A 25,767-nucleotide genomic window follows, 5' to 3' on the forward strand; every position below is an offset into this window, starting at 1 on the left:
GACAGCAAGTTGCCGGGGGGATAGCGGGGTAGCACAGACTTTTTATTTCTTGGGTACAGAGAGCCTTTCCCACCCTAGAGGGGTACGTGGGAGGAGTCTGGGGGGCTTACAGAATAAGGCACTTCGGGTGGATGCGGAGGGCCAGCTGTGGCGGCTCAGCCCAGCTGGTCCTCATATTGCTTGCGGAAACAGTCACCGGCTGGGAAGAAGTCCCAACACCTCTCCTGGTACATCTTCCAGACGTAAGACTCCTAGGGTTAGGGGTGGGAGGAGTCTGCCGGTCACCTCTGGAAGGCTTGATGCTTACCCAAGCCTCTCACAGCACCTGCTGTTGGGCCCATCTGTCATCCAGCAACGCCCCCTTACCTGACCAGTGTGTTCAGTCTCGTCCTTGTTGATCAGATACATCAGGAAAAACCTGCGTGTGGGAGGGTCATGGGAACCATCAAGACCACCCCTGGTCTTCTCGTTGGCTGGCTGGGGTACTATGCCACCCTTTGAGACTCAGGCTAAGCAAGGCTCCCTCCCGGCAGCCACACCCTTCCCGTCCCTACTGATTGGCGGGAGCGTCCGCACTCACATGTAATTGGCCAGGTTGTGCTCCTCCAGCGTGTGTGTCTCAAAGCCGTGCGGCGTGGTGTCGAAGTAATCGCTGCCAATTCCACAGATGAAGCACTTGGTCTGTGGGTGGCCATGAGACATGAGATTTGGGACCCTCTCCACTGCCCCTGGGGGGAGCAGGGCCCTAACCCATCCTTAGCTCACACGTGCCCCTGGGGGGCCTTTCATCCATCCTTCAGGATGGTCTTCAGCGTGACTCACCTCCATGTCTTCCTTTACTTGCTCCTGCTGGTCTCGGAGTTCCCCAAAAGCATCAATGATGAGACCTGAGAGTAGCAGGGAGGCGTGGGGGTCAGGTCCCGACCTCTGCCCCATTTCCGACTCCTCCCATCCCCCTGCCCCCAACTTCCTACTCTAAAGCAGGAGCTTCCTGAGCTCTTGCTACCAGAGGCACGGAGTACCCACGTGAGGTCAGCACCTGACATGGAGGTTGATCTGACTGACACTCAGCAGGGAGACTTGTTCCAGGTCCCAAGCAGGGAAGCCTGAATCCCCGGGCCTATATTCCCAGCTACAGAACTAGCTGGCCTGTGTCTGGACCCTGAGCGCCGTCCCGCCTCCCCCAGCCACCCCCGAGGCCACTGCTGACCCTGGATGATGGCCAGCAGGATGACAATGACGAAGAAGAAGAAAGTGATGTCGAAGACCACCCGGTAGAGCTCATATTCATCGCCTGCTGGGTCCTCGATCTCGTCCCCGATGCCTCCGCCGGCTCGCACGCCCACGTACATGTGAAACAAGTAACACTGGGGGAGGGAGGACACACGAGTCATTGGTGCTGCAGACACGGGGGAGGACCTCTCAGGGCTTGTTGAGGTGGCATCAGACTGGGACAGCCCAGAAACAGCCAGGACCGTGACAAGAACGGCACAGGCAGGGATGTGAGGACAGGGGAGCGGGGAGGCCCAGGGGACAGGAGGGGACGTGGTGTGATCAGAGGCGAGCTGGGCGGAGCACGGGAAGTGCTAAGAGCCCAGGGGAGGCTTTGAGCTGGCCTGGCTGATCAGGCGAGGCTTCCTGGAAGAGGGGACCCATGTGAGCTGGAACCTGAAGGAGGTGCTGGGTAAGGAGCAGGGGTGAATGGGGTGGGAAATAGTGTTCCTGGCAGAGCAGACCATGCATGCTACGTCATCCTCGGGGAGGAAAGACTGCATGGCGCGCCTGTGGGGAAACTAAAGGTGGGTTAGTGCGGCTGGAAGACAGAACCCCCGTGAGTGACAGTAGGGGAGGATAGGGTAGGGCCTGGCCCAGCCAGTGGTCAGGGAGGGCTTCCTGTAGGAGGCAGTATGTGAGCTAAAAAGAGATATGACAAGTGAAAGAATATGTGTGTGCTTGGGCATGCATGTGTGTGTACGTGAGGGTGGCATGTGTGTGTGAATGTGTCAGGGCCAGACAACATCAGGTGCAAAGGACTTGAGTTAGAAACAAGCATACAGTTTTAGGGGAACCGAAAGAAGACCAGGAAGCCAGAAAGCAAAAAAGCAAGAGGGATTGTGGTTAGACTCAAGCAGGTCAGACACAGGTAGGCTTGGCTCTTCCTTGGCTGTGTGAGCCACGGTGGGCAACTCAAGTTCATCCCCAGGTCGTCTGAGGTCAGCAGAGCCAGTGGGGGTGGAAATATGTCCCACCTGGCCCTGGGGAAAGGCTCATGGCTGTGCTGGGCCTCAGGCCGTGGCAGCGAGGCCAGGGCTGCTGGGGCCTTGAATGGCAACCTGAGGAGCTGGACACCTCTTGTCCCAGGGAAGGGTGAAGGAAGCCGATGACAAGGCCGCTTCTGGTCTGGGCCCGGGCCTCCTGTGATTGGAATCCACTCGGAGGACAGAGTGCGCAGGCGGAGCTGGCTGGGCCTGGGGACTTAGTGCACGTGGCACTGCGAGCAGCCAGCTCCTGTGCTTGGACACACAGGGTGAGCACCCTGCACAGACCTCGCTGCCAGTCAGCAAGGATGCCAGAGCAGGTGCTTTCAGCACATGCCCCATCTCACAGGCGAAGGCACCGGGGCGTGGGCAGCAGCCTGTCCCGAACCATGTAGGGCAGCCCCACATCAATAATCAGTTTTCATTTTTGCATTTACTTCTTTCTTAAAAAGTTTATGCTTGGGACCAGAGAAGTGGCTTTCTGCCTATGGCCTAGGAATACAGCAGGATGACCCAAAGCCTTGGGACCCTGCACCTCTGTAGGAGGGTCCCGGCTCCCAACTTTGGATCAGATCTTCTCTGGCCATTGTGGCTATTCGGGGAGTGAGCCAGTACCAGTGGAAGGAAGATCTTCCTCTCCTTCTATCTCTGCAACTCTGCCTTTCAAATAAAAATAAATCTTAAAAAAAATAAAAAACAGATAAGCATGATGGTTCAACTGGCTAATTTTCCACCACCAACTGGTTAGGTTAGCCAGGTCTATGGCCTGGCTGCTTCACTTCCCATCCAGCTCCCTGCTTGTGGCCTAGGAAAGCAGCAGTGGAGGAGGGCCCAAAGCCTTGGGATCCTGCACCCATGTGGGAGACCTGGAGAAAGCTCCTGGCTCCTGGCTTCAGCTCAGCTCAGCTCTAGCCATTGCAGACACTGGGCAAATGAACAAGCAGATGGAAGATCTTTCACTCTCTCTCCTCTCTGTAAATCTGCCTTTCCAATTAAAATAAATAAATCTGAAAAAAAAAAAACCCGCAAAAGCCTATGTTTATTACATTTCCCACATGGGTACAGGGACCCAAGGACCCGGGCCATCCTCTGCTGCTTCCCAGGCATATTAGCAGGGAGCTGGATGTGAAGTGGAGCAGCCATGATGTGAACCAGCATTTTAATATGGGGTGCTGGCACTGCAAGCAGAGGATTAATCTGTTGCACCATTATACTGGCCCCAAAACTGCTTTGTAAGAGTCAAATCACAGGGAAGCAGCAGCTCACATTATTACTTGTCTGGGTGCTGTTCCCGGCCACACAGACCTGCTTGTGGAACCCTGCTTGCGACAAGCCTGCGAGCTGGGTCTGCCCATGAGCCCCCTTCCTGGCTGGGAAGACCGAGCGCCAGGCCCTTGCCCACCAGCCCATGCAAGAGGGGCTCACCGTCATCATATCATCGCACTTCATGTCAGGCTCATCCTCGTCCTCGCTCTTGTTGTAGAACTTCCGGAAGAAGTTGAAGGCCACCACCGTGTACAGGTAGACCACCACTGCCAGCAGGCCCACGGTCATCACCAGCTGGGGCACACGGGGCATGGGTTGGCCCCCACAGGCTTGCCATCTCATGTCCGCCCCCCACCGCCAGGGGTCTTATTGCCCTCCGCAGCCCTCTCAGCCTGGTCCTTCTTCACTGTCCCCGGCCCCTGCTGGGACCCCTGTCACACCTGTTTCCCGTTGTGGGTGACCGAGGAGAGGATGGTGCGCAGCGTCTTGACCCCCATGGCGATGTCCAGCAGGTGGGCGGCAAAGAAGAAGTTGTTGTAGTGGCCCAGGAGGGACATCACCATATACCAGCCCAGGTACAGGAAAGACTGTGGGCACACGGGGGAAAGTGTGGTTGCTGTTTGAGGGTGATGACCTCCTGGGGAGTGGAGGCTGCATAGAAGGGGTAGCAGACTAGGTACTAATAAGGTACTAGAGGACAAGGGGGTCTTTGGGACACAGTCATTCCCAGGTCAACAGGGGTCAGTCTTGGCTCAATGTTTCTGGTGACCCCCACCACTCCTCCCTGCAGGGTGCCCCCCACCCGTGGGCCCCTCCTCACATTGTCGGTGAAGATCACCCCAAACTTCCAGATCTGATACTTGACATCAATAGACATGAGCCTGCGCAGGGGGAGGCAAGGGAAGCCAGAAACTTGAGGATCAGGCCCAGCTCCTGCTCCGCTGACCGCCCAGACCTGCAGGGCAACCCCGGTGGCTCACCAGGTCAGTAGCCCCGGAGGGGGGTCGGGCTTGCGGTCATTGTGGGCTGTGATCTCCAGTGAGGCCAGGTCCATGCCCAGCAGCTCGGCGATGCGCTCCCGCCCGAAGATGTCCCCGTGTTTGTCCAGGACCTGCCCGGAGAGATGACAGGTAGTGCACAGGTGACTGCAGCCGGCACGTGCTGAGGACATCATGGCCAGCCCCAGGATTCTGGGGACACTCTAAACTTCGTGCGAGAAACTTAGGGGTCACCTTTCTGGAAAGGAGACAAGGGCTTTCTGCAGATCCTCTGGAGGGGAGGCAGACCCCCAAATGATAGAGGTCTTACATTTCCTGGAACAGTTGTTGTTTGTAGGGAGGTAGTGGAGGAAGTGGAGCTGTGAAAGGAGCTCTTCCTGTCTGCCTCCTTGCATACTCTGTCCAGCCACACTGGCCTCATCTAGTGACTCCTGCCTCAGGGCCTTTGCACTGGCTGTCTCCCCATCTACTCATCACCTAGTGCCCAGCAGAAGCCTCCTCCTGCCAGCACACACACACACACACACCTCTCCCCTCTCTTGGTCACTTTAGTCCTGTTCACTACCCACCTCTTATCAGTATGCCCACCAGCCATCTTCCCCTTGCCAACATCAGAACCACTGTGCTGTTTACTGCTGCCTTCCGGTGCCCCAAACAATTCCTTACATACAACAGGTGTTTACTAGTTGCTTGTGGTATGAGTGAGAGATGGGAGCAGCCAGAACATGTCTGATGTTGGCTCGGGTGCCAGGTCATGCCCCCATGGCAGTTGTATGATCCTATAGGGCTGGCTCTGTCCTCACCCCACCTTGATTGTGAGGGAAACTGAGGCACAGAAGGCTGACACACACTAGGAGCAGCAGGCACCCCTGAGCGCGCAGGCGCTCACAGTTGCTACCTGCAGACAGCACAAGCCCCACACTGTTGTGTGCAGCCTCGCTGAGGAGAGTGTGACTGCCATACCCTTGCCCCGTGAGGAGACGGGTGACCCTCCAAGGTCACACACAAAAGCCCAGGTGTGACAGTGCTGGGACCCAGCCCGGGAGGCCCATCCACCTCCCCACGTGTGGCCTCTCACCTTCCGCTTGACAAACTTGTCCCAATAGTTGCTGGGGAAAGACCTGCCGAGAGAGAGAGACAGGCAGACACAGCAAATGCGCGTGAGCCACCACAGCCACGCCGAGCTGGAGTGAAGTGTACCTCCACCCTCACCGCCCCCACAACACAGAGCAGGCTTCTCCCAGGGGGCGGGCGCGACAGGTAGCACATGGCACTCAGAGCGAAGGGTGCCAAGAGGCACCCACAGAGCTCGCAAGCGCCGGCACGTGGGTGTGGGGGGCTTCTGAGCCAGCAGCCTTGCCTCACACCCACTTTTGCAGTTTCATTTCATGTCATCTGCCGGTTCCGGCCCCTTCCCTCCCCAGCAGAAGCCCTGACAGTTCATGAGGGCAGGGGGGCGGGTGGAATGGAGTGAGGAGGTACCTAGGACCCCTCAGGGCATGGCCCTCCCTGTCCTGGGGCGCTCAGATGTCCCCAGGTGGCCAGCGGTGCCCCTTCCTGCCAGCTCCGGCTGCCCTCAGCGATCATGGCTCCCCCAGCCTATCCTCGCTTTTTGCCCTGTCACCAAGAAGAAAATCCATGCTCATCCCGTGTCCCTGGGCCCACTCGAGCCCTGGGAGCCGCTGGGGCTCCAGGAGTCTGGTTTTCTCTGTTGGAGCAGTCCAGGTTTCGGAGGCAGACACTGCCTTCAACAGTCTGCACACCCTCTTCCTCCCTCCCTCCTGGCTGAGCACACAAGGCCCGTGTGAAGTACAAGCGTGGTTGACAATGACAATGTGAGCGCAGCATGTGCGCGGTGCGGTTTATCTTCCCTCCTCCTCCTCACTCCTCTTCTACTAGCAAGGACTTGGTAAGAAAATAACTTCAGGGCTGTGTGTGGCACAGTGAGTGAAGCCACCACCTGTGGTATCCCCCATGAACCTGTTCGAATCCTGGCTGCTCCGCTTCCCAATCCAGATCCCTGTTAATACATCTGGGAGACACTGGAAGATAGCCCAAGTGCTTGAGCCCTTGTACCCTCATGGGAGACCTAGACTTTTAAGGCCCCTAGCTCTGGCATGGACTAGCTCTGGCCATTGAATAAATTTGGAAAAGCGAACTAGAGAATGAAAGATTTCTCAGGGCTAGTATGTGGTGCTGCGAGTTAAGCCTCCGCCTGTAGCGCTGAAATCCCATGTGGATGCCATTTCAAGTCCTGGCTGCTCCCCTTCTGATCCAGCTTCCTGCTAATACACCTGGGAAAACAATGGAGGATGGCCCAAGAGCTTGGCCCCCTGCTACCCATGTGGGAGACCCAGATAGAATTCTGGGCTCCTAGGTTGAGACTGGACCAGCCCTGACTGTTGCAGCCATTTGGGGAGTAAAGCAGCAGATGGAAGATTGCTCTCTCCCTCTTCCCCTCCCACCCCGGGGAGCGAGGTGAATGCTAGGAGCTTACGGTGTGTTGAGTACCAGCCGGTCCCACTGGCCCTTCACGTCATCGTCCTCAGGCTGTTCTGTGATGTAGAGGCCATCAAACTCCAGCTTCCGGGCCAGCTCCTTCTCCCGTTTAAAAATCACCAGGGGCACCTGGGTGGGGCAGGGGGAGTGGGGCAGGTGTCAGGACCCCTAGGGGAGCCTCAGTGAGACCCACAGCAATCAGAGCTGGGATGGGAGGAAGATGGGTGGGGATGGGGCAGCTGTGGGAGCCCAGAGGTGGTGCCTGATGTAGTCCAAGGCCAAAGGGCAAGACCCAAACTCAGACCGTCCTGAGTCCTGGGTGGATAGGAGAGCGGCAGCAGCTCAGCGCAGGCCGAACTCTGTGTGCCCAAGAGGAGAGTAAGATTTGCTGGAATCATCGGCACTTGGGGAACACACATGGGCTCTCGTAACACACCTGGCACGCGGCACAGACCTCAGTCCCATCTGACAGCCCGTGGGCCCTCACAGCTCACCACTCCCCCCAGCAGGCAAGGACACACCTGTCTTTCTACTCAGAAATGGTATGCCCACACCTGCAGTCCATGCATGGGTGGGTGGCCCAGGACCTGACTCCTCTGCCATGACCCACATCCATTCCCTTGGCTGAAGACCCCAGCCCTGAACTCAGAGTGCTTGACCAGCCTCTGTCCTGACCAGCGTGCCACCCACCAGGGACCAGCATGCCACCCACCAGGGACCAGCACGCCACCCACAGGGAACCAGCCTGATGGCCCCCAGGGACCAGTGTGGCAGCCCACCTTGAGGCAGTTGTAACCGATAATGCAAAGGAAAGCCACCAGCGTGTGCAGCAGGCTCAGGAACCACAGGGCGGGCTCCATGTAGCCCGTGCTCTCCTCCAGGAAGTAGTAGACCATGTTCTCATCCTCATCGCCCTCGGCCTCCTCGCCAGCCCCCGAGCCCCAGCCGGAGCCACCTCCAGACCCTGCCCCGGACAGGTCCCCAGCTGCGGAGCCCTCAAAGTCATCCTCCCCTGGCGGGGAATCTGAGACCTGAAGTGGAGACAGGGAGAAGTCAGCGTGGGCGTCCTCAGAGTTCTGGCACCCAGAACCCACTCAGGGCCCTGTTACCAGCCCATTTTCCAGATGAGGAAGTTAAGGTAGAGACAGGTTAGGCACCTTGCTCCACACCATACAGCCAGTAAGTGATGGGGCCAGGACTCCACCTCACAGAAGCCAGGCTCTGGACTCTAGCAAGAATCCCTGGTGGGACCCCAAGGATCATTTCTTGTTCCCCACAAACTTTTCTCCAGCTTAACTGGATGGGTGAGTGTGGCAGGATGGGGGCTCTGCACCCAAGTTCACAGGGCTGACAAGGGGGGGGTCTGTTCCCATGTTGGCTCCTGTGAACACTTGGACATCTGTGCCAGGGGCTCCTACAAACCCCCTCACCCCACAAGGGTCTCAAGCCCCAGGTGTCCAGCCTGAAGCCTCCTGAGGCCAACACTTTGCCCCTTCCTGGGAGTGGGGGAAGAGAGTCCATCAGGGAACACACACGAGGCCAGGCCTCCCACCCGCCTGCCCAGAGAATGGGGAGGGCATCTTCCTCCTGGCCCCACACGGGCAGGACCTTATAAAACAGCAGGATGAAGTTGATGGCGAACGCCAAGAAGAGGGCGAGGAAGCGCAGTGTGTAGAAGTTCCGGGAGAGGTAGTTCTGCGGGTAGGATACAGAGAGGGACATCACGGACCAGCCTCCAGCCTGCACAGCCCATGCTGCCTGGTGCCCTCACAGACAGTCACCGGGCCTGGTGCCGCAAAGTGCCTGTATCTTGGGTACTTTTTGTGTGCCAAGGCCTGGATGAGGTACCATCTTGTTCAAGGCTCATGACAACTCCAGGAAGTGGGTACCGCTGCATGCCCACTGCACAGCTGAGCACACTGAGGCCCAGGGAGGTGGGGCCTAGTTCATGGTTATGGAGCCAGAGGAATATGGAGGGCTGGGGTTGGAACCGGGGCAACCCCGCTGCCATGTGCGGTCCCTGTCCACCTTGCACCCACATGACCGCATCCCTCCCTTGCTCCCTCCTCTTTCCCCCTGCCCCCGTCCCTCACTCTGCCAGTGAATTCTCATAAACCACCTACATCCAGCATACGTTTCCCCCACCTCATCCTTACCCCCGCATGTCAGGCTGGGCCTTGTCTCCCCAGTGCCCTCCTTCCTGCCTGGCCCAGATCACACCCAGGTTCTCCACAGCAGGAGCTGGGGCTACCTGAAGGCCAACAAAGGCCAAGATGGGCAGACCAAAGTGTGGAGCTGTGAACAGGTTGAGCTGGACATAGGCCATGAGGGTGGGAAGTTCTTGAGCTACAGCATGTGGGTTGGAATGCAAATTGTGAATGGGGAAAGAGTGGGGGCTACCTGTGCCTAGGTTCTGGCTATGTCTGGGTGCATCTCTGCTGCCCCCCCTTCCCTAGCCTGGGCTCCCCTCAAGGACGAGCCAGGCACGGAGTGGAGGGTCAGGTTGAGTCTCTCTGGAAGGGAGTATGTCTCTCCAGCCCAAGCTGGGTCCTCACCAAGAATTTGACCCTCTGCACTTCCAGCTCTCCCCAGAATTCCATGCCGGCACCTCTGGCTTCTTCCTTCTTGGCTGGAGGTGGAGGAGGTGCTTTCTTGGGGGGTTCTGGGGGTGTCTCTGGCACTTCTTCCTTCTCTCCATTCTCCTCACTGCAGGGCAGGATGCACAAAGAAGTCAAGAGGGCACAGTGCGTTCCTGCAGAGCCACCCACCCCCTGCCTGGCCAGGGGTCCACACAGTGCCTGGGGCTCCTTCCCGGGACAGCACAAGGGCCCCGCCCCCAGGGGATGGGGGGCTGTGGAACCTGGAGGAGAATCTCCTCCACTTTGGAGAGCAGCAGGTATCAGGTTGGGCATCCTGGAGAAGGAGGCATGTGAGAGCGGCACAAAATGGCCAACTCACAGAGCCAGGTCAGGGTTACAAACGGAGGCAACAGAACAGAGTAGGAGGGGTGCGCTCCCCTGGGGCTCCAGCTGGGTGAGGTCCCTGACACTGGGCAGCCTGGGGCTCCGACCTCAGGAGGCTCACAGCACAGGCACGAGGAGGGGCAGAGCCAATGACCAGCACGGGCCCCTTTGCCCAAGACCACTCACTCTGCCTTCTCTGGCTCTGGCTCTGGCTCTGGCTCCGGTTCTGGGATCAGCTCCTCCTCCTCTCCATCCACCTGTGGGCCAGGGGAGCATCAGGGCATGGGCTGTGTGCATGGGCTGTGCGTCTCAGAGTCAACCCGTCTGTTCCTCCCTGGGCCCCTTTGTCTCCATGCCTCCCAGGTAATAGAAGCTGTGCATTTTTTTTTCTACTAGCAGGCAGGGGGGTCGATGCCTCGCACTGCACGGAGGGGGAGACTGAGGCTGAGAGAGGGGGGAGCACCTGCCCGGAGCTCTGTGACCCCAGGGCTTCTGCTTACCTCCACCACCTGAGGCGCACCAAGCCCCTCCCACACAGCCAGCCAGGTGAGGCTCCCAGGGTCACTATGCTCACCCCATCTCGCCCCTCTCGCACCCACGACCCTCACCAACCCTTCCCTCTTTCTCACCCCCAGCTTCCTCTTGAGGATGGGCGAGCCCTCGGGCGTGGGTGGCTCCACCGGTGTGGTGTCACCCATGTCCCCGAGGCCGCCAGGGCCCTCGGGCCGGAAGGGGCCCCCTTCGGTCACAGCTACTGCCCCCTCAGGGCCGCCTGGCCCAGCCTCGTGACCCGCCACCTCCTCGTCGCCGGCACCCTCCGCCGCGTCGCCCTCGCCTTCGCCCTCGCCCGCGCCGTCTGCGTCGCCGCCGGGGCCCGCTGGCTGCTCGCCATGCACCTCATCCCCCGTGGGGTCGGGCATGCCGGCCAGCAGCTCGGTCACCGTCACTTTCTTGGCACCCTCCACCAGACCACCGCCGAAGAGCGACCCCCAGAGCAGGTGCAGCGCCCCCGCCGCCGCCCCTGCGCCCGCCGCGCCCGCGCGCGCCACCACGGCCCAGAGCAGCGCGGCCAGGGCGGTGGCCGCCTCCCGCGCCGTCAGCCGCCGCAGTCTCCGCACGCGGCGCCGCAGGCTGCGGTAGCTGAGGCCGCGCAGCGCCCGGGCCGCGAGCGCCGACAGCCGCGACGTGGCGCCCGCCGCCGCCGTGCCCGCCGCTCCCTCGGGGCCCACCGCGCCCTCCTCGGTGCCCTCCTCTCCGCCCTCGTCCTCGTCAGCTTCAGGCTCGCCCTCGGGCTCCGAGATCTGTGCGGCGATCTGCATCTCGAAGATGGTGTCCTCGCAGAAGCTCACGAACAGCTCCATCTTCTCCGCCTCTCCGCCCTCGTTGACCACGTCGAAGATGAACTGGCGCTTGGATTCCTTCACCTGCAGGGCGGGAGCGGGCAGAGGGGACGCCGTGGGGCACTGGCCGCCGACCCACACTGCGGGGCTGCCCCTTCTGGGGGCGTTAGTAGCGAAGTCAGAATCAGGCCAGCCCTGGCCCAAGCAGCCTGCCATGTCTCTCTAATCCTGCCACGTGACCCTTGGTAGGATTAGTGGTCCCCTTTCCACAAACAGAAGCAGAGGCCCACATCAGAGGTGTGAAATGCCCAGCACGTGGTATCTCGCTGTTTGCACAGGGGCCCGCCTGCTCCTTCCAGCCCCTTCATTCCCCCTCTGTGAAATGGGCCTGCATGGAGTGAAGATTAGCTGGTCAATGACACTGAGTGATCACGCTACAGCGGCTGGTCCCCAGCCATGCCGTGTGTGTGTGTGCTGTGCCCAGGGTCCCGGGTCCTCGTGGGCACCCTCCCCTTCACCCTCGGGGAGGGGAAGGGTGAGCAGGAGGAAGTTGGTATTGGAGGGATGACATGTGCAGGTGGGGAGCCCCTGGCAGGGTGGGGTGTGGGGTGGATGTGAAGGTCAAGGGCTTCCTACAGAGGCAGGGGATCCCAGAGATCCTGGGGACAAGCAGTGTGTGTGCCGCATGGGTAAGGGCGTGCCAGGTGCTGCAAGGGGCAGAGGTGCTGTGTGTAAGCTCTGACATGTTCCCATGAGGTATGGGGTGGGAACCGGGGGCAGGGAGGCAAGGGTGAGAACGGGGCATTGGGAAGATGAGGCATCCTGGGAGGGAGGGGGTGGGAACTACTTGGCATGCCTCTCCGTGGCCAGCGGGGCGGTCCAGAGAAAGCTCCCAGGGGCTGCTGGGGGAGTGAGCAAGGGAAGCATGCGCAGCTCCACCGACCTGCGGCATCTCCCACTGGGCCCGGTTGGTCTCAGAGATCTCGAAGTAGATGCGCTCGATGCGGCGCGAGGAGCCCATGATCTCGATGCGGCCCAGGTAGGGCCGGAAGTACTCCAGGATGCTCTCGGCTAGCTCCAGGAAGTTGCGCAGGCGCGGGTCGTGTGGCACATGCTCCGACAGGTTGGTCAGCAGCACAGCCACGTTGAAGCCGATGTCGCGGGCCGGCTCCTGGAAGCGGTTGGCGAACTCCTCAAAGTTGATCATCTCATTCTCATCGGCTTCGGAGCAGGAAAGCAGAAACTGGATTTCTGGTCCGGTGAATTGCTTTTGACTGTCCATGGCCTGGGGGCAAGAATGGAGGGGGTGGTCAGCAGGGTGGGGCAGGGTGGGAGTGGCCTGCAGAGGCCTCTGCACTTCCAGAAAGAACTCTGGGTTTTTCCTAGAGACAGAACAGTTGGGAATCATACAGCCATGCCCAAGAGCTGCCACCTGGCAGGATGCCACCAGGGAAGGATGTGCCAGCTGCTAAAATCCTGCAGGATCCAGGTCAAGGAAGCTAAGCTCCCTGCTTGCTTCCCTCGCTCTTCTTGTCCTGTGACTTCAGTTGGGGCCTGTCTACTTAGGGTTGGAGAGAGAAAGGGGATGGAGGGGTGATGATTTTTATCTGCATTCTGCCCCTGCAGCCCAGTCCACACACCTCCCTCTAGCCCCAAGGTAGGGAACTGCTCTTTCCCTCAGAGGAGCCCCTCAAGCCTAGAGGAAATGGCTCCCTCCCCTACCACCTGGCCACAGCTTTGCAAAGGAAGTACCTGGGGTGTTGACACTCCATATGAACCCTGACTCCAATCCCTCTGCCATTGTGCCTGGGGAAGCAATAGAGGATGGCCCTGATGCTTGGGCCCATGTATCATGTGGGAAACCCAGAGGAAGCTCCTGGTTCCTGGCTTCCACCCAGCCTAGCCTTGGCCATTGTGGACATGTGGGGAGTGGATCAGCAGATGGAAGATCTCTAGTTCTCCCCTCCCAAAGGGCCTTCCCTTGGGAATCACAATACGATCAAGACTTCCCCTCACTCCCCTTGCATCACTACCCTGAACTTGGGACCTGGGGGCTTATACATCCACATGAATCTGAGAGCCAATTACAAGCCACACTGCCTCTCCAGCAGATACCTTGGAGGAGGGAAAGGCGGAAGGGGCAGGGGAGGGCGCCCCTCTACCAGGAAGGCTTTCGTTCTGAAAAAAGCACACGGCGGTAAAAGTGGGGCCATTGAGAATATTGTTTTTTTTTTTTTTTTTTTTTTTTTAAAGATTTATTTTTTTTATTATTTTTTCATTGGAAAGGCGGATATACAGAGAGAGGAGAGAGAGAGAGGAAGATCTTCCGTCCGATGATTCACTCCCCAAGTGAGCGCAACGGGCCGATACTATGCCGATCCGAAGCCAGGAGCCTCTTTCGGGTCTCCCGCACGGGTGCAGGTTCCCAAAGCCTTGGGCCGTCCTCCACTGCTTTCCCAGGCCACAAGCAGGGAGCTGGAAGGGAAGCGGGGCTGCCGGGATTAGAACCGGCGCCCATATGGGATCCCGGGGTTGCAAGGCGAGGACTTAACCACTTGCGCCACCGCGCCGGGCCCACATTGAGAATATTGTTAATCCTGGCTGGGCACACGACTGTCCCCCGTTTGAAATATGGATGCTTCTTCCATGGTGCCAGGGGTCAGCTATGTCACTGCTGGAATTGGGGAGCTGGGCTGAGATGGAGTCCCACCAGGAGAAAAAAAAGCATGCGTCAGCTGAGCCAATCCAAGAGCGTGCCGAGTTGGAAGTGGAGGGGCTGGGACTTGATTCAGGCATGCCATGCTGATGTGGGATAAAGGCATCTCGGGCTTTCTAACCACAGTTCCGAGACCTGCCTCTCGGTGTTTCTAATCTCTATATCCAGTCAGGGCCCACAAGAAGTATATGGTATTCTGTACATTTTTTTTTAAAGAAAATCACTTACAATCAGGTAATTTGAAATTTGCTTTCTTACTCAGCTATCAAGGTCTACCCATGCTAACAGAGAACAGATGCCTCTGTGTTCTCTGCTGTGTAATACCCCTGCTTGATAACATACCACTGTATTATGGACACTCAGCTTGCTCCCCCTCCCCTCCTTTTTTAACTTTACAGACATTATTCAACTCCTGTATGCGTTTGTCAGAATCCCTTGGGTCAATTCTCCAACAATTCTTGACTGTACTTAAAGTGACAATACATTGTATAAAAGAACACGTTTTCATGACACAGGCCTGACTTGTGCAAGGCACCTGACTGCAGTGCTCAGTTTTACTTTTGGAAAGGATGCCAGCTGTGACAGTGCACACTTCATGACCTGCAGACGGGTGCCAAGATGCAGTTTGCGAGGGGTTGCTCTGTGGCAGGAACAGAAGCAACATTTTCTGGCTTTGAAAAGTGCTTTGTAAAAGGCGAAGAGTTTTGCAAAAAGAAAAAAAACGCTTTCTGAATGACTATCGTGCTTTGCAAATGATGAAGGGCGCTGGAAACCGCAACGCGTGAACACATACTCGCACAATCACACACAAACTTACTGTCTATCCTCACTCCACCATGGCACCCCACATGATGAACAAGGGGACACGTCAACCCCCCGTCGGCAGAGGCCTACGACCCCACCCACTCATGTCAGTACTGGGCGCCGGGTTCTGCTCTTGCAATTTGCTGCTCACTTTTTGTCATCACCACTTGCCCAGTCCATTTCTTTCTTTTAAAATACAAAGATACAGGGCCAGATGTGGTAGCCTAACAGCTAAAGTCCTCGCCTTGCACACACTGGGATCCCAAATGGCCAACAGTTCTAGTCCCAACGGCTTCCCATCCAGCTCCCTGCCTGTGACCTGGAAAAGCAGTTGAGGACGGCCCAAAGCCTTGGGACCCTGCACCCACGTGGGAGACCCGGAAGAGGCTCCTGGCTTTGGATCAACTCAGTTCCAGCCGTTGCGGCCACTTAAGGAGTGAATCATTGGGTGGAAGATCTTTCTCTCTGTCTCCCATCCTTCTCTCTACAAATCTGACTTTCCAATCAAAATAAATAAATCTTTAAATAAAATAAAGTAAAATAAAACACAAAAGTACCAAAAGTCCATGACAAACATGCAATTGCAAGAATAATTTATTTTAGTACCCCCTCCCCCTCAAAAACATTTGAAATCCATGTTTTTGTTATAATACACACATATTTCATGATCTTTTTGAAAACTCCCCTCATAGACATAAATTTGAAATTTTGGGGCACCAAGACAAACTTATCTTTTAATGGCATTTTCCATGACTATCTTCTCTCCTGGCTTAAGCATCTTTGCAGTTTCCTTTGCTACAGCCTCCTCTTCCAGTGGGGGTGAGGCATGGGGAGAGCTGGGGCCTGGGACTTGTACCCCATTCATGGGATCCACCCTAATGGGGGTATTCCTGCATTATCAGGTCCCCAACCCCCAATCCTGGCTGCTCCCCTGAATCCAAGCTCTGACAGCTGAAGCTGCACGTGCCATGTTCCTGTGATATCTCCCCCAAGAACTGCACTTGAGTTTCAGAACTTCTCCTCCCACAGTCTTATTACCCATCTCAGGAACAGCATCACCGCCTACCCAGGTGCTCAAGTGAAAATCTTTGAGTCATGCTAGATTCCTCGCTTTTGTCTCACCGCCCACACCTGATCCCTCAGCAAAGCCGTCAGCTCTGCTTTCAAAATAGACTTTAGGACCCACTCATTTCTGTCCCCTCCGTGTCCCTCCCCCGCCATTGTCTCCCACCCAGATCATCCCAGCAGCCTCCTCCCTGCTCCCTCAGAGGGAGGAATCCTGCAAACACCTGCTCCCTTGTTCCCAATCCTCTCCTTGGCTCCATCCCACTCAGGTCCAAGGCAGCGTCCTTCCCGCTGATGGCCAAGCCTGCATGTATCCCCCTCTCTTCCTTGTCACCCTCTTTAGCCATATGTATCATCCCTGTGCCTCCTCTTCCCACCTTCTAGTTTTGACACCCACCCCTGACTTAGCATCCCACAACTCTCCACCCCTTTCCCATGGCACCTGCTCAACTTCAACATCCCCTCCTTGGGAAGCAGACCCTGACCACACAGGGAACAGGGCCTGCTTCGGCCCTGCTCATTCCATGCCACCCTGCTCAGCTCCTGCACCACAGCCTACAACCCACACTGGTATGGCTTAGTGACATTTGTCTTGCCCTCCCCACGGACTGTCAGCCCCCAAGTGGAGATCAGGACACCCAGTAGGTGCTCCCAGACATTTGTCCTCTTGAAAATTAAGAGGAATGCTGAAGTTTGTGACACTCTTGAAAACGAACAAGTTCTCTTCCAGGAACACGCCTTTTTGGAACCACAAAGGAGCAGCGGACAGTCGGGCCAGCGCTTGACACTTTTGGAGACATCCATGTCCCATATCGAAGGGCCTGGGTTTGAGACCCAGATCTGCTCTCAAGTCTAGCTTCCTGCCCATGTGTGCCCTGGGAGGCAGTGAATGATGACTCAACAACTTGGGTCCCTGCTACTCACGTGGGAGACCCAGATGGAGCCCTAAGCTTCTGTCTTCATCACAGCTCAGACTTGGCTATTGTGGCCATTTGGAGAGAAAATCAGAGGATGAAAGATCTCACATCTCTATCTTTCCAATAAATAAATACATCTTTTAAAATAGTTTTTCAAAAGCTAATTTAAAAAAATTTTTAAGATTTATTTTATTTTATTGGAAAGGCAGATATACAGAGAGGAGAGACAGAGAGGAAGATCTTCCATCCGATGATTCACTCCCCAGGCGGCCGCAATGGCTGGAGCTGAGCCAATTCGAAGCCAGGAGCCTCTTCCGGGTCTCCCACACGGGTGCAGGATCCCAAAGCTTTGGGCCGTCCTCGACTGCTTTCCCAGGCCACAGGCAGGGAGCTGGATGGGAAGCGGGGCTGCCGGGACTAGAACCAGTGCCCATATGGGGTCCCGGGCATGCAAGACGAGGACCTTAACCACTGCGGCATCATGCTGGGCCCAAGCTAATTAAATTTTAAGATAACTTTTTGGTATACTAGTTGTGTGTATGTATATTTTCTTTTTAAAAATGTGGGGCCCGGCGCGGTGGCGCAAGTGGTTAAGGTCCTCGCCTTTCACGCCCGGGATCCCATATGGGCGCTGGTTCTATCTCGGCAGCCCCGCTTCCCTTCCAGCTCCCTGCCTGTGGCCCGGGAAAGCAGTCGAGGACGGCCCAAGCCCTTGGGACCCTGCACCCACGTGGGAGACCTGGAAGGGGCTCCTGGCTTCGGATCGGCATAGCATAGGCCTGTTGCGCTCACTTGGGGAGTGAATCATCAGACAGAAGATTTTCCTCACTGTCTCTCCTCTCTGTATATCCGCCTTTCCAATAAAAAATAATAAAAATAAATCTTTAAAAAAAATAAAAATAAAAATGTGGCTACTTGGCACAATAGCTCAACTGGCTAATCCTCCACCTCCAGGTGCTAGGATCCCATATGTGCACCAGTTCATGTCTCAGTTGCTCCACTTCCCATCCAGCTCCTTGCTTGAGGCCTGGGAAAACAGTAGAGGATAGTCCAAAATCTTGAGACCCTGAACCTGCATGGGAGACCCAGAAAAACCTCCTGACTTCAGACTGGCTCAGCTCCAGCTGTTGCAGCCATTTGGGGAGAGAACCAGTAGATGGAAGATCTTTCTCTCTGTGTCTTCCCTTCTCTGTAAATCTGTTTTTCCAATAAAAACAAAGTAAATCTTTAAGATAATAATATTATTCAAATGTTGATTACATATTTCTTTTTAAAAATATGGCTACTAGAATTTTAAAAAAATGCATGTGGCTCAGGCCTGGCATGATAGCCTAGTGGCTAAATCCTCTGCTTTACGTGTTCTGGGATCCCACATGGGCACTGGTTCATGTCCTCGTTGCTCCACTTCCCATCCAGCTCCCTGCTTGTGGCTAGAAAAGCAGTCGAGGACGGCCCAAGGCCTTGGGACCCTGTGTCCATGTGGGAGACCCAGAAAAACCTCCTAATTCTGGCTTTGGAATTGCTCAGCTCCAACCACTGTGGACACATGGGGAATGAACCAGCAGACAGAAGATCTTTCTCTGTGTCTCTCCTTGACTTTCCAATCAAAATGAATAAATCTTATTTTTAAAAATTTATTTATTTGTTTGTTTGTTTGTTTTACATGTGGCTCCCAGCTTTGCAGGACCAGCCTAAGTGTTCTGTAGATAAACTGAGAAAAAAGTGCTGGAAGGGAGAGCAATAGATGAAAGGAGAATTCGGGAAGCACTGGCCCACAACAATAGGTGGTCCTTGCTGAACTGTAATTTAAAAAAAAAACTGCAAAAAAGAATCATATACAATAGTTATGAGCGTTAGATTTTTGTGTTTTGGACTTGGAATATTTTTTAGAAATTGATTTATTTTGATTGGAAAGGCAGATTTGCAGAGAGAAGGAGGAGACAGAGAGAAAGATCTTCTGTCTGCTGGTTCACTCTCCAAGTGTCTGTAGTGGCCAGAGCTGAGCTGATCCAAAGCCAGGAGCCTGGAGCTTCTTCTGGGTCTCTCATGTGGGTGCAGGGTCCCAAGGCTTTGGGCCGTCCTTGACTGCTTTCCCAGGCCACAAGCAGGGAGCTGGATGGGAAGTGGAGCTGCCAGGATTAGAACCAATGCCCCTATGGGATTCCAGTGGGTGCAAGGCAAGGACTTTAGGCACTAGGCTACCTTGCCAGGCCCTGGACTTGGAATTTTAAACAGCAACAGACATTTGGTGATTTAAAGACCAGTGGAAGAGCCAGCCCTCTGGTGCAGCGGGTTGAGCCCACAGTACCAACATCCCACACAGGTACCTGCTCTACCCCTGCTGTTCCAATTCTGATCCAACTCCCTGCTAATGTGCCTGGGAAAACAGCAGAATATGGTGCAAGTGCTTTAGCCCCTGTACCCACATGGGAGACCGATGGCACCTCCTGTCCAGTCCTAGCTACTGTGGCCATTTTGGGAGTGAACCAGCAGATGGAAGATAGAGCTTTCCTCTCTCTCTCGACGTAACCCTGCCTTTCAAAGTAAACAAGTACATCTTAAAACACACACACACAACAAAATCCTGGAGCAGACATGTTTGAACCCACAGAGCACTTTTTGCAGGGACATGTGTCACGTCCATAGCCAAGAGCATGACGAACCCGGGAGGACATTGGAAACGCTGTGGTTTAATGCATATTTGCATCTGAGTGGAACTGCCTTTCTCCAGATGGACAAAGTGTGTGCTGAAAGGACAGCAGCGGCAGCTCTGGAGCGGGGAGGGGACAGGACGGCAGATGGGCACCAATGGGGACTTCAGGGACAACTCTAAGTTCTGAATGTTGTAACATATGTAGTCTGTTTTGTTGGAAGAAACACAATTATTCAAACGTTTTTCTGCATTAAAAAAAAAAAAAATCATCAAGTAGGCTGCATAGCCGAAACACAAAGGAGGGAAGTCAAAAGAGAAACAAGGAACTGGGGAAAGGGTTGTGATCCCTCTTGCTAACCACATTTTACGCAGTCTCCCCCATCAGGAGCTCCTAGAAACCAGATGGGAATAAGCCACGGCTTTGGTCAGTTCACAGACACAGCCACGGAAGGACCCTGGGCCACACTCACAGGAGAACAGGAGCTAAGAGGGGCCAACGGTGGTGCAGTGGGCAGAAGGCGGCTAGGGACACAGGCCGCTGACTCCCCGGTGGGAGACCAGCATGGATGGAGTCCCGGGAGACTGCCCGTGGCAGCCACTTGGAGAGTGAACCAGCACACGGGCAATCTAGGAAATGTCTCCCCCTTTTAGCTCTGCCTTTCAATGAATAAACAAATCGTCTTTTAAAATGGCCTTGTAATACCATTTTTCATCTATCAGATTGGCAAAAATCCAGAGATCTGACAGTTTGGTCTGGCGGTAAGACGGTGGGGAAGTAGATGCTCTCATGCAGCACGCGAGGACGGCAGAGCAGCATCCGTGCAGAGGACCGCCGGGGGCTCGCACTCTGGGGGCCGACCCTCAGGTGCAAACCGCACACACACAGGCCCGGTACAGGCAAGGATGACGTTACATCCACCAGAGCCTGTGGTCCACGGAGTCTCACTCTGGAGGCCAACCCGCAGGTGCAAACCGCACACACACAGACCCGGTACAGGCAAGGATGACAGTATAGCCACCAGGGCCCTCGGAGAGCCTTCCTCCACACACTTAGCGCCACCTTCTGGAACTCGGCAGCGATGCACACGCAAACGCCCACTGGGCCTTGAACAACACACATTGGGGAATGGCCTGCTGGAAGATTCTCTCATATTCTGTTTCAAGCTCTCCCTCCCTCCCCTTCAAATAAATAAATATTTTTTTAGAAAATTAAGGATACTGCGGTTGGAGTCGTAGTGTAGTGAATGAAGCCACAGCCCGAGGCATTGACATCCCACACATGCCACCAGTTTGGGTCCTAGCCATCCCACTTTGGAGTGCACCACGGGAGGTGGCAGGTGTGGAGGGCTCAAGTGCTTGGGTCCCTGCCTATATCCTGGGAAAGCAGCAGAAGTTAGCTCAAGCCCTTGGACCCCCTGTACCTACATGGAAGTCCAAGAGGAAGCTCCTGTCCCCTGGCTTTGGATCAACCCAGTTCTGGCTGTTGTGCCCATTTTAGGCATGAATCAGCAGATGGAAGATTTGTCTATCTCTCTGTATAAGTTTCTTTATTTTTTAAGATTTATTTTTATTGGAAAGGCAGATATACAGAGAGGAGGAAAGACAGGAAGATCTTCCATCTGATGGTTCACTCCCCAAGCAGCCGCAATGGCTGGAGCTGAACCAATTCAAAGCCAGGAGCCTGGAGCTTCTTCTGGGTCTCCCATGTGAGTGCAGGGTCCCAAGGCTTTGGGCCATCCTCGGCTGCTTTCCCAGGCCACAGGCAGGGAGCTGGATGGGAAGCAGGGCCGCTAGGGTTATTAGAACCAGTGTCCATATGGGATCCTAGTGCATTCAAGGCGAGGACTTTTACTGTTCGCTATCACGTCAGGCCCTATGTAAGCTTTTTAAAAGGGCCCAGTGTGGTAGCCTAGTGGCTAAAATCCTTGTCTTGCATGCTCCAGGATCCTATATGGGTGCCAGTTGGTGTCCTGGTAGCCCCACTTCTTATCTGGCTCCCTGCTTGTGGCCTGGGAAAGCAGTCAAGGACAGCCCAAAGCCTTGGGACCCTTATCTGCGTGGGAGACCCAGAAAGAGGCTTCTGGCTCCTGTCTTTGGATCAGCTCAGCTCTCACCTCTGCAGCCACTTTGAGAGTGAACCAGCAGATGGAAAGTCTTTATCTCTGTCTCTCCTTCTCTCTGTATATCTGAGTTTCCAATCAAAATAAATAAATCTTTTAAAAAATAAATAAATAAATAAAAAGGAGAATGCTGCGTGGTCCTGTGCCTGCACAGTGCAGTCTCCCCTGCTGCCAAGGCTTTCCTGAAACCTGCCGGCCTGCACACCAGGGGCCCAGCCGTGCCTGGTGCCAGCAGGTACTCACTGATGGCTCTCCATGTAGCTGTGGGAACCGGGGCACCGTGCCCGCTGGAGCCGGAGTTGTAAACCTAACTCTATCCCTCATTAGTGGAGTGACCTTGACCAGGTCATTTCACACCCCTAGCCTCAGTGTCCATAACTGCAAAATGGAAAGAAAAACCAGTCCTTCCCACACAGGGTCAATGCAAGGATTAAGCAAGCTATCTGGAGCCAGTGTTAGATACAGTAACAAAGACCCTTCTTGGGACACGGGCATCCTGGACTGACGAACTTGCATGCGAGGCCTAGCCCTCTCTGCTTCCAGCTCCCCACTCACGCGCACCACGGGAGGTGGCAGGTGTGGAGGGCTCAAGTGCTTGGGTCCCTGCCACCCACATGGGAGACCTGCGTTCTGGGCTCCTAGCTTCAGCCTGACCCAGGCCTGCCTGCTGCAGGTATTTGGTGGGGGAAAGCGGTGACTCAGGGGCTGATGGTCTCAATCCCTGTCTCTCTGTCTTGCAAATAAATCAGAAACAAATCCTGGGCTGCGCTCTTTCCGGTGGCGGAGTTGAGGGAAGACGCGCAGAAATGGCACCTCGCAAGGGGAAGGAGAGGAAGGAAGAGCAGGTCATCAGCCTCGGGCCTCAGGTGGCCGAACGGGAGAATGTCTTTGGGGTCTGCCACATCTTTGCGTCCTTCAAGGACGCTTTTGTTCACGTCACTGATCTTTCTGGAGAGGAAACCATCTGCCGTGTGACTGGTGGAATGAAGGTGAAGGCTGATCGAGATGAATCCTCGCCATATGCTGCCATGTTGGCTGCCCAGGATGTGGCCCAGAGGTGCAAAGAGCTGGGCATCACTGCCCTACACATCAAACTGCGGGCCACAGGAGGAAATAGGACCAAAACCCCTGGACCTGGAGCCCAGTCAGCTCTCAGAGCCCTTGCCGGCTTGGGGATGAAAATCGGGCGAATTGAGGATGTCATCCCCATCCCCTCCGACAGCACCCGCAGGAAGGGGGGTCGCCGTGGTTGCCGCCTGTGAGCAGGACTCCCCACATTATTTTCTGTTAATAAATGGTCATCATGTAAAAAAAAAAAATCCTGGGCTGCAAGGTGTTGCTGGCTGAGGGTTGGGGGGTTGCGAGGCATAGGCCTGGGGAGGAGGCACGGAAGGCAGAGCAGGCTCGGAGCAGGGTCATGGGTGGGATCCTGACATCAAAAAAAGCAATTCCCCGGCAACACCCTGTAGGAGCCGCCAGCTCAGTCTCACCTTTCCTGCCCTGATTTGCATACTGGCTCTGCGGTTCTGTAAGGGGAGGAGTTTGTGCTCAGGAAACACACACCCGAGTCTGTAGAGATCAAGGGAGAGCGAGATGGAGGGCTAAGGGTGAAAGCTGTCATTCCAGCAGCGTGTGTGTGTGTGTGTGTGTGTGTGTGTGTGTGTGTGTGTGTGTGTCGGGGGCACCCAAACACTCCCAGTGCCTGTCTGTCTCCAGAGAAAGTCTGCACTTTCTTCAGGTGAATGCAGTGGCAGGGGCCAGCGTCAGGTGGCAAGCACTGCGGCTCACAACTCCTGTCTCTCACAGATACTGTCCCCACACTGTCCCACCACAGCCTTTGCAGTAGCCCCTTTTGGGAGCTGGCACGGTGGTACAGTAGGCTAGTCCTTCACCTGAAAGCGCCAACATCACATGTGGATGCTGGTCCGTGTCCCAGCTGCTCCACTTCCCACCCAGCTCCCTGCTTGTGGCCTGGAAAAGCAGTTGAGGACGGCTCAAAGCCTTGGGACCCTGCACCTGCGTGGGAGAGCAGGAGGAAGTTCCTGGCTCCTGGTTTCGGATCCTGGCCACTTGGGGAGTGAATCATCAGACAGAAGATCTTCTTCTCTGTCTCTCCTCTCTGTAAATCTGACTTTCTAATCAAAATAAGTAAATATTTAAAACAAGATTTCTGTACTATTTATTTGGAAAGAAGAGTGACAAAGAGATGGAGAGAAATCTTGCACATGCTAGTTTGTTCACCAAATGGTCACAGTGGCCAGGGCTGGGGCCTGACCAGGCAGGAGCCAGGTGCTGAACCCCATTTAGGTCTCCCATATAGGTGGCAGGGATCCAACTTCTTGGGTCCCCTTCTGCTGCTTTTCAGGGTTCACTAGCAAGGAGCTGGATTCGAAACAGAGCAGCAGAGATGAAAACCAGTACCCCAACATGGAATGCAGGCTTAACCCGCTGTGTCACAAGGCCAGATCTCAGCCTGTGAGCCATCACCTGCCGCTTCCCACGTTGTACATGCACAGAACTCGGATTGGAAGTGGAGCCAGAACCTCTAGTTAGTCACTCGTATATGTGGGCAACTCCGGCAGGTGCTTAACTGCTGTGTCCAATGCCCTGCCCTTCTTCAGTTATCTACTGGGCAGGCCGAGAGAGTGCGTGCTCCCATCCAGCAGTTCACTCCTCAACGGCTGCACACACAGGAGCTGGGCACTCAATCCAAGGCTCCCACGTGGGTGTCAGGGACCCAAGCACTTGAGCCATCAACCACTCTCCCTGGAGCGCGCCTTAGCAGGAAGCTGGAGCAGAGAACAGAGCCAGGACTATGGGGTGTCTGAATCCACACTCCAGGAACGTCAAGGCCATGGGCTGCCCCCAGGCCCCCTCACACAGCCACGACCTGTGCGACGTAGGAGAGTGACTTCCCTGGGATTGGGCAAGGAGAGCCGGCCCAGCTGTGGCTGGAGGGCACAGAGGAGGGCGAAGGGCTGACATTCATTCCTGCTTCCCCCCCAAGCACCCCGACAGCTTACACCCCACCTTGGTCTGACTGGGGATAGCTCACGCTGAATGCACACCCACATCCTGTGCCTTGATTCTTGACAAAGAGAGAACCTGCTTCCACCTGTGGAGGTGAACAAGGCTGTGTTCCACAAAGGCAGGCTCTAAGTCTTCCTGGGACATGGCTGGGTTCCTGGAGGTTAGGTCTGGCCTAGCCCGGACAGGAAGAACTCCAGTGGAACCACTGACCCCTACCACCGACGGAAGCGGGACGGCTCTCGCTAGTGTGAACAAGTGGGCAGGACTAGTGCAAGGGCAAGCCAATGAGGCGCAATGAGGAGTCTCCAGCCCCAGGTAGGTGGCCCAGGAAGGCACAGTGGGCACACAGCAGCCCACCTGCTAGATAACACCCACCTTCTGGAAGTCCTTCTTGGAGATGAGGCCTCGGGGGTCTGTGACGTAGTCCTGGAAGGCCTCGGAGCCCACGATGTCCTTGAGTTTCAGGAACATGTCAAAGAACTTGAGGATCATCTCCACGTTGGACGACGACTCAACCAGCATGTCCACCATCTGCCGCGCGATCATGCCGTTTACCACGTTCCCTGCAGGGTGTCCTCCGTCCGTGAGGCCCGGCACAGCCCCCTTACTGGACCCTCCCTGCCGCCCCCCACCACCATGGGCTCTGCCTCCCTCTAGCTCTGGAGCCACCTGTGGCTCTCCATCGGTCCCCATGCTCGTGGGAAGCTCCCTGCGGCAGCTCCTAGCCTCTCCTTCATGCTGACCATAGTCAGCACGGTGTGCCCAGCTGGCAGGCCCAGCTGGCAGGTCCCGTGTCTGTGCCCCTACCTTGCCAGCTGGGGCCAAGCTAACGATGCTATGTACTCAGGCGAGGTGCCAGGGCTGTGCCAGGCATGATATCAATGCAACGTTGGAAGAGAAGTGTCACACTTTTAGCAGAGGAGACTTGAAGGAAGTCCCACCCCAACCATGAGGGGAGGAGGATTCGAACACAGGACTGCACAACTTCGGAGCTTGCACACTGGAAACTTCCATGTGTACACCGAGGCTAGGCAGGTCCCACAAATGAGTGAGGCAGACCAAAGGTAAGGTGGTAGGGAGAGGCAAAGTGGACTCCTGCGCTGCCTCTAAAGGAGGCTTGGCCGGCTTGCTTTTGTGC

The 25,767-nt window shown here is 55.8% G+C and overlaps 2 protein-coding genes across 3 annotated transcripts in view; one reads left to right on the top strand and one right to left on the bottom strand.

Moving 5' to 3' along the window:
- Nucleotides 1-29: 29 nt before the first annotated feature.
- RYR1 (ryanodine receptor 1) overlaps nt 30-25,767 on the bottom strand; it is a 102,630-nt gene continuing 76,892 nt past the window's right edge. For both annotated transcript variants that reach the window (XM_040976367.1, XM_040976366.1), the window contains 18 exons: nt 25,005-25,192; nt 12,268-12,609; nt 10,614-11,408; nt 10,171-10,241; nt 9,577-9,727; nt 8,630-8,716; nt 7,801-8,052; nt 7,020-7,150; nt 5,601-5,643; nt 4,505-4,635; nt 4,345-4,405; nt 3,965-4,111; nt 3,684-3,818; nt 1,211-1,367; nt 823-887; nt 581-681; nt 367-418; nt 30-251 (listed from right to left, as the gene is read on the bottom strand). In XM_040976367.1, the coding sequence (XP_040832301.1) occupies nt 156-251; nt 367-418; nt 581-681; nt 823-887; nt 1,211-1,367; nt 3,684-3,818; nt 3,965-4,111; nt 4,345-4,405; nt 4,505-4,635; nt 5,601-5,643; nt 7,020-7,150; nt 7,801-8,052; nt 8,630-8,716; nt 9,577-9,727; nt 10,171-10,241; nt 10,614-11,408; nt 12,268-12,609; nt 25,005-25,192 (3,005 nt within the window). In that variant the 3' untranslated portion in view covers nt 30-155. The remainder of the gene's footprint in view (nt 252-366; nt 419-580; nt 682-822; nt 888-1,210; nt 1,368-3,683; nt 3,819-3,964; nt 4,112-4,344; nt 4,406-4,504; nt 4,636-5,600; nt 5,644-7,019; nt 7,151-7,800; nt 8,053-8,629; nt 8,717-9,576; nt 9,728-10,170; nt 10,242-10,613; nt 11,409-12,267; nt 12,610-25,004; nt 25,193-25,767) is intronic.
- LOC121153677 (40S ribosomal protein S14-like) lies at nt 22,378-22,918 on the top strand. Its single transcript, XM_040976368.1, has one exon. The coding sequence runs from the start codon at nt 22,406-22,408 to the stop codon at nt 22,859-22,861; it is 456 nt and encodes a 151-aa protein (XP_040832302.1). The 5' UTR covers nt 22,378-22,405; the 3' UTR covers nt 22,862-22,918.

The sequence above is a fragment of the Ochotona curzoniae genome, unplaced genomic scaffold, assembly GCF_017591425.1.
Source record: "Ochotona curzoniae isolate NIBS_2020 unplaced genomic scaffold, NIBS_Ocur_1.0 contig_2699, whole genome shotgun sequence".
In the NCBI taxonomy this organism is placed as follows: Eukaryota; Metazoa; Chordata; class Mammalia; order Lagomorpha; family Ochotonidae; genus Ochotona; species Ochotona curzoniae.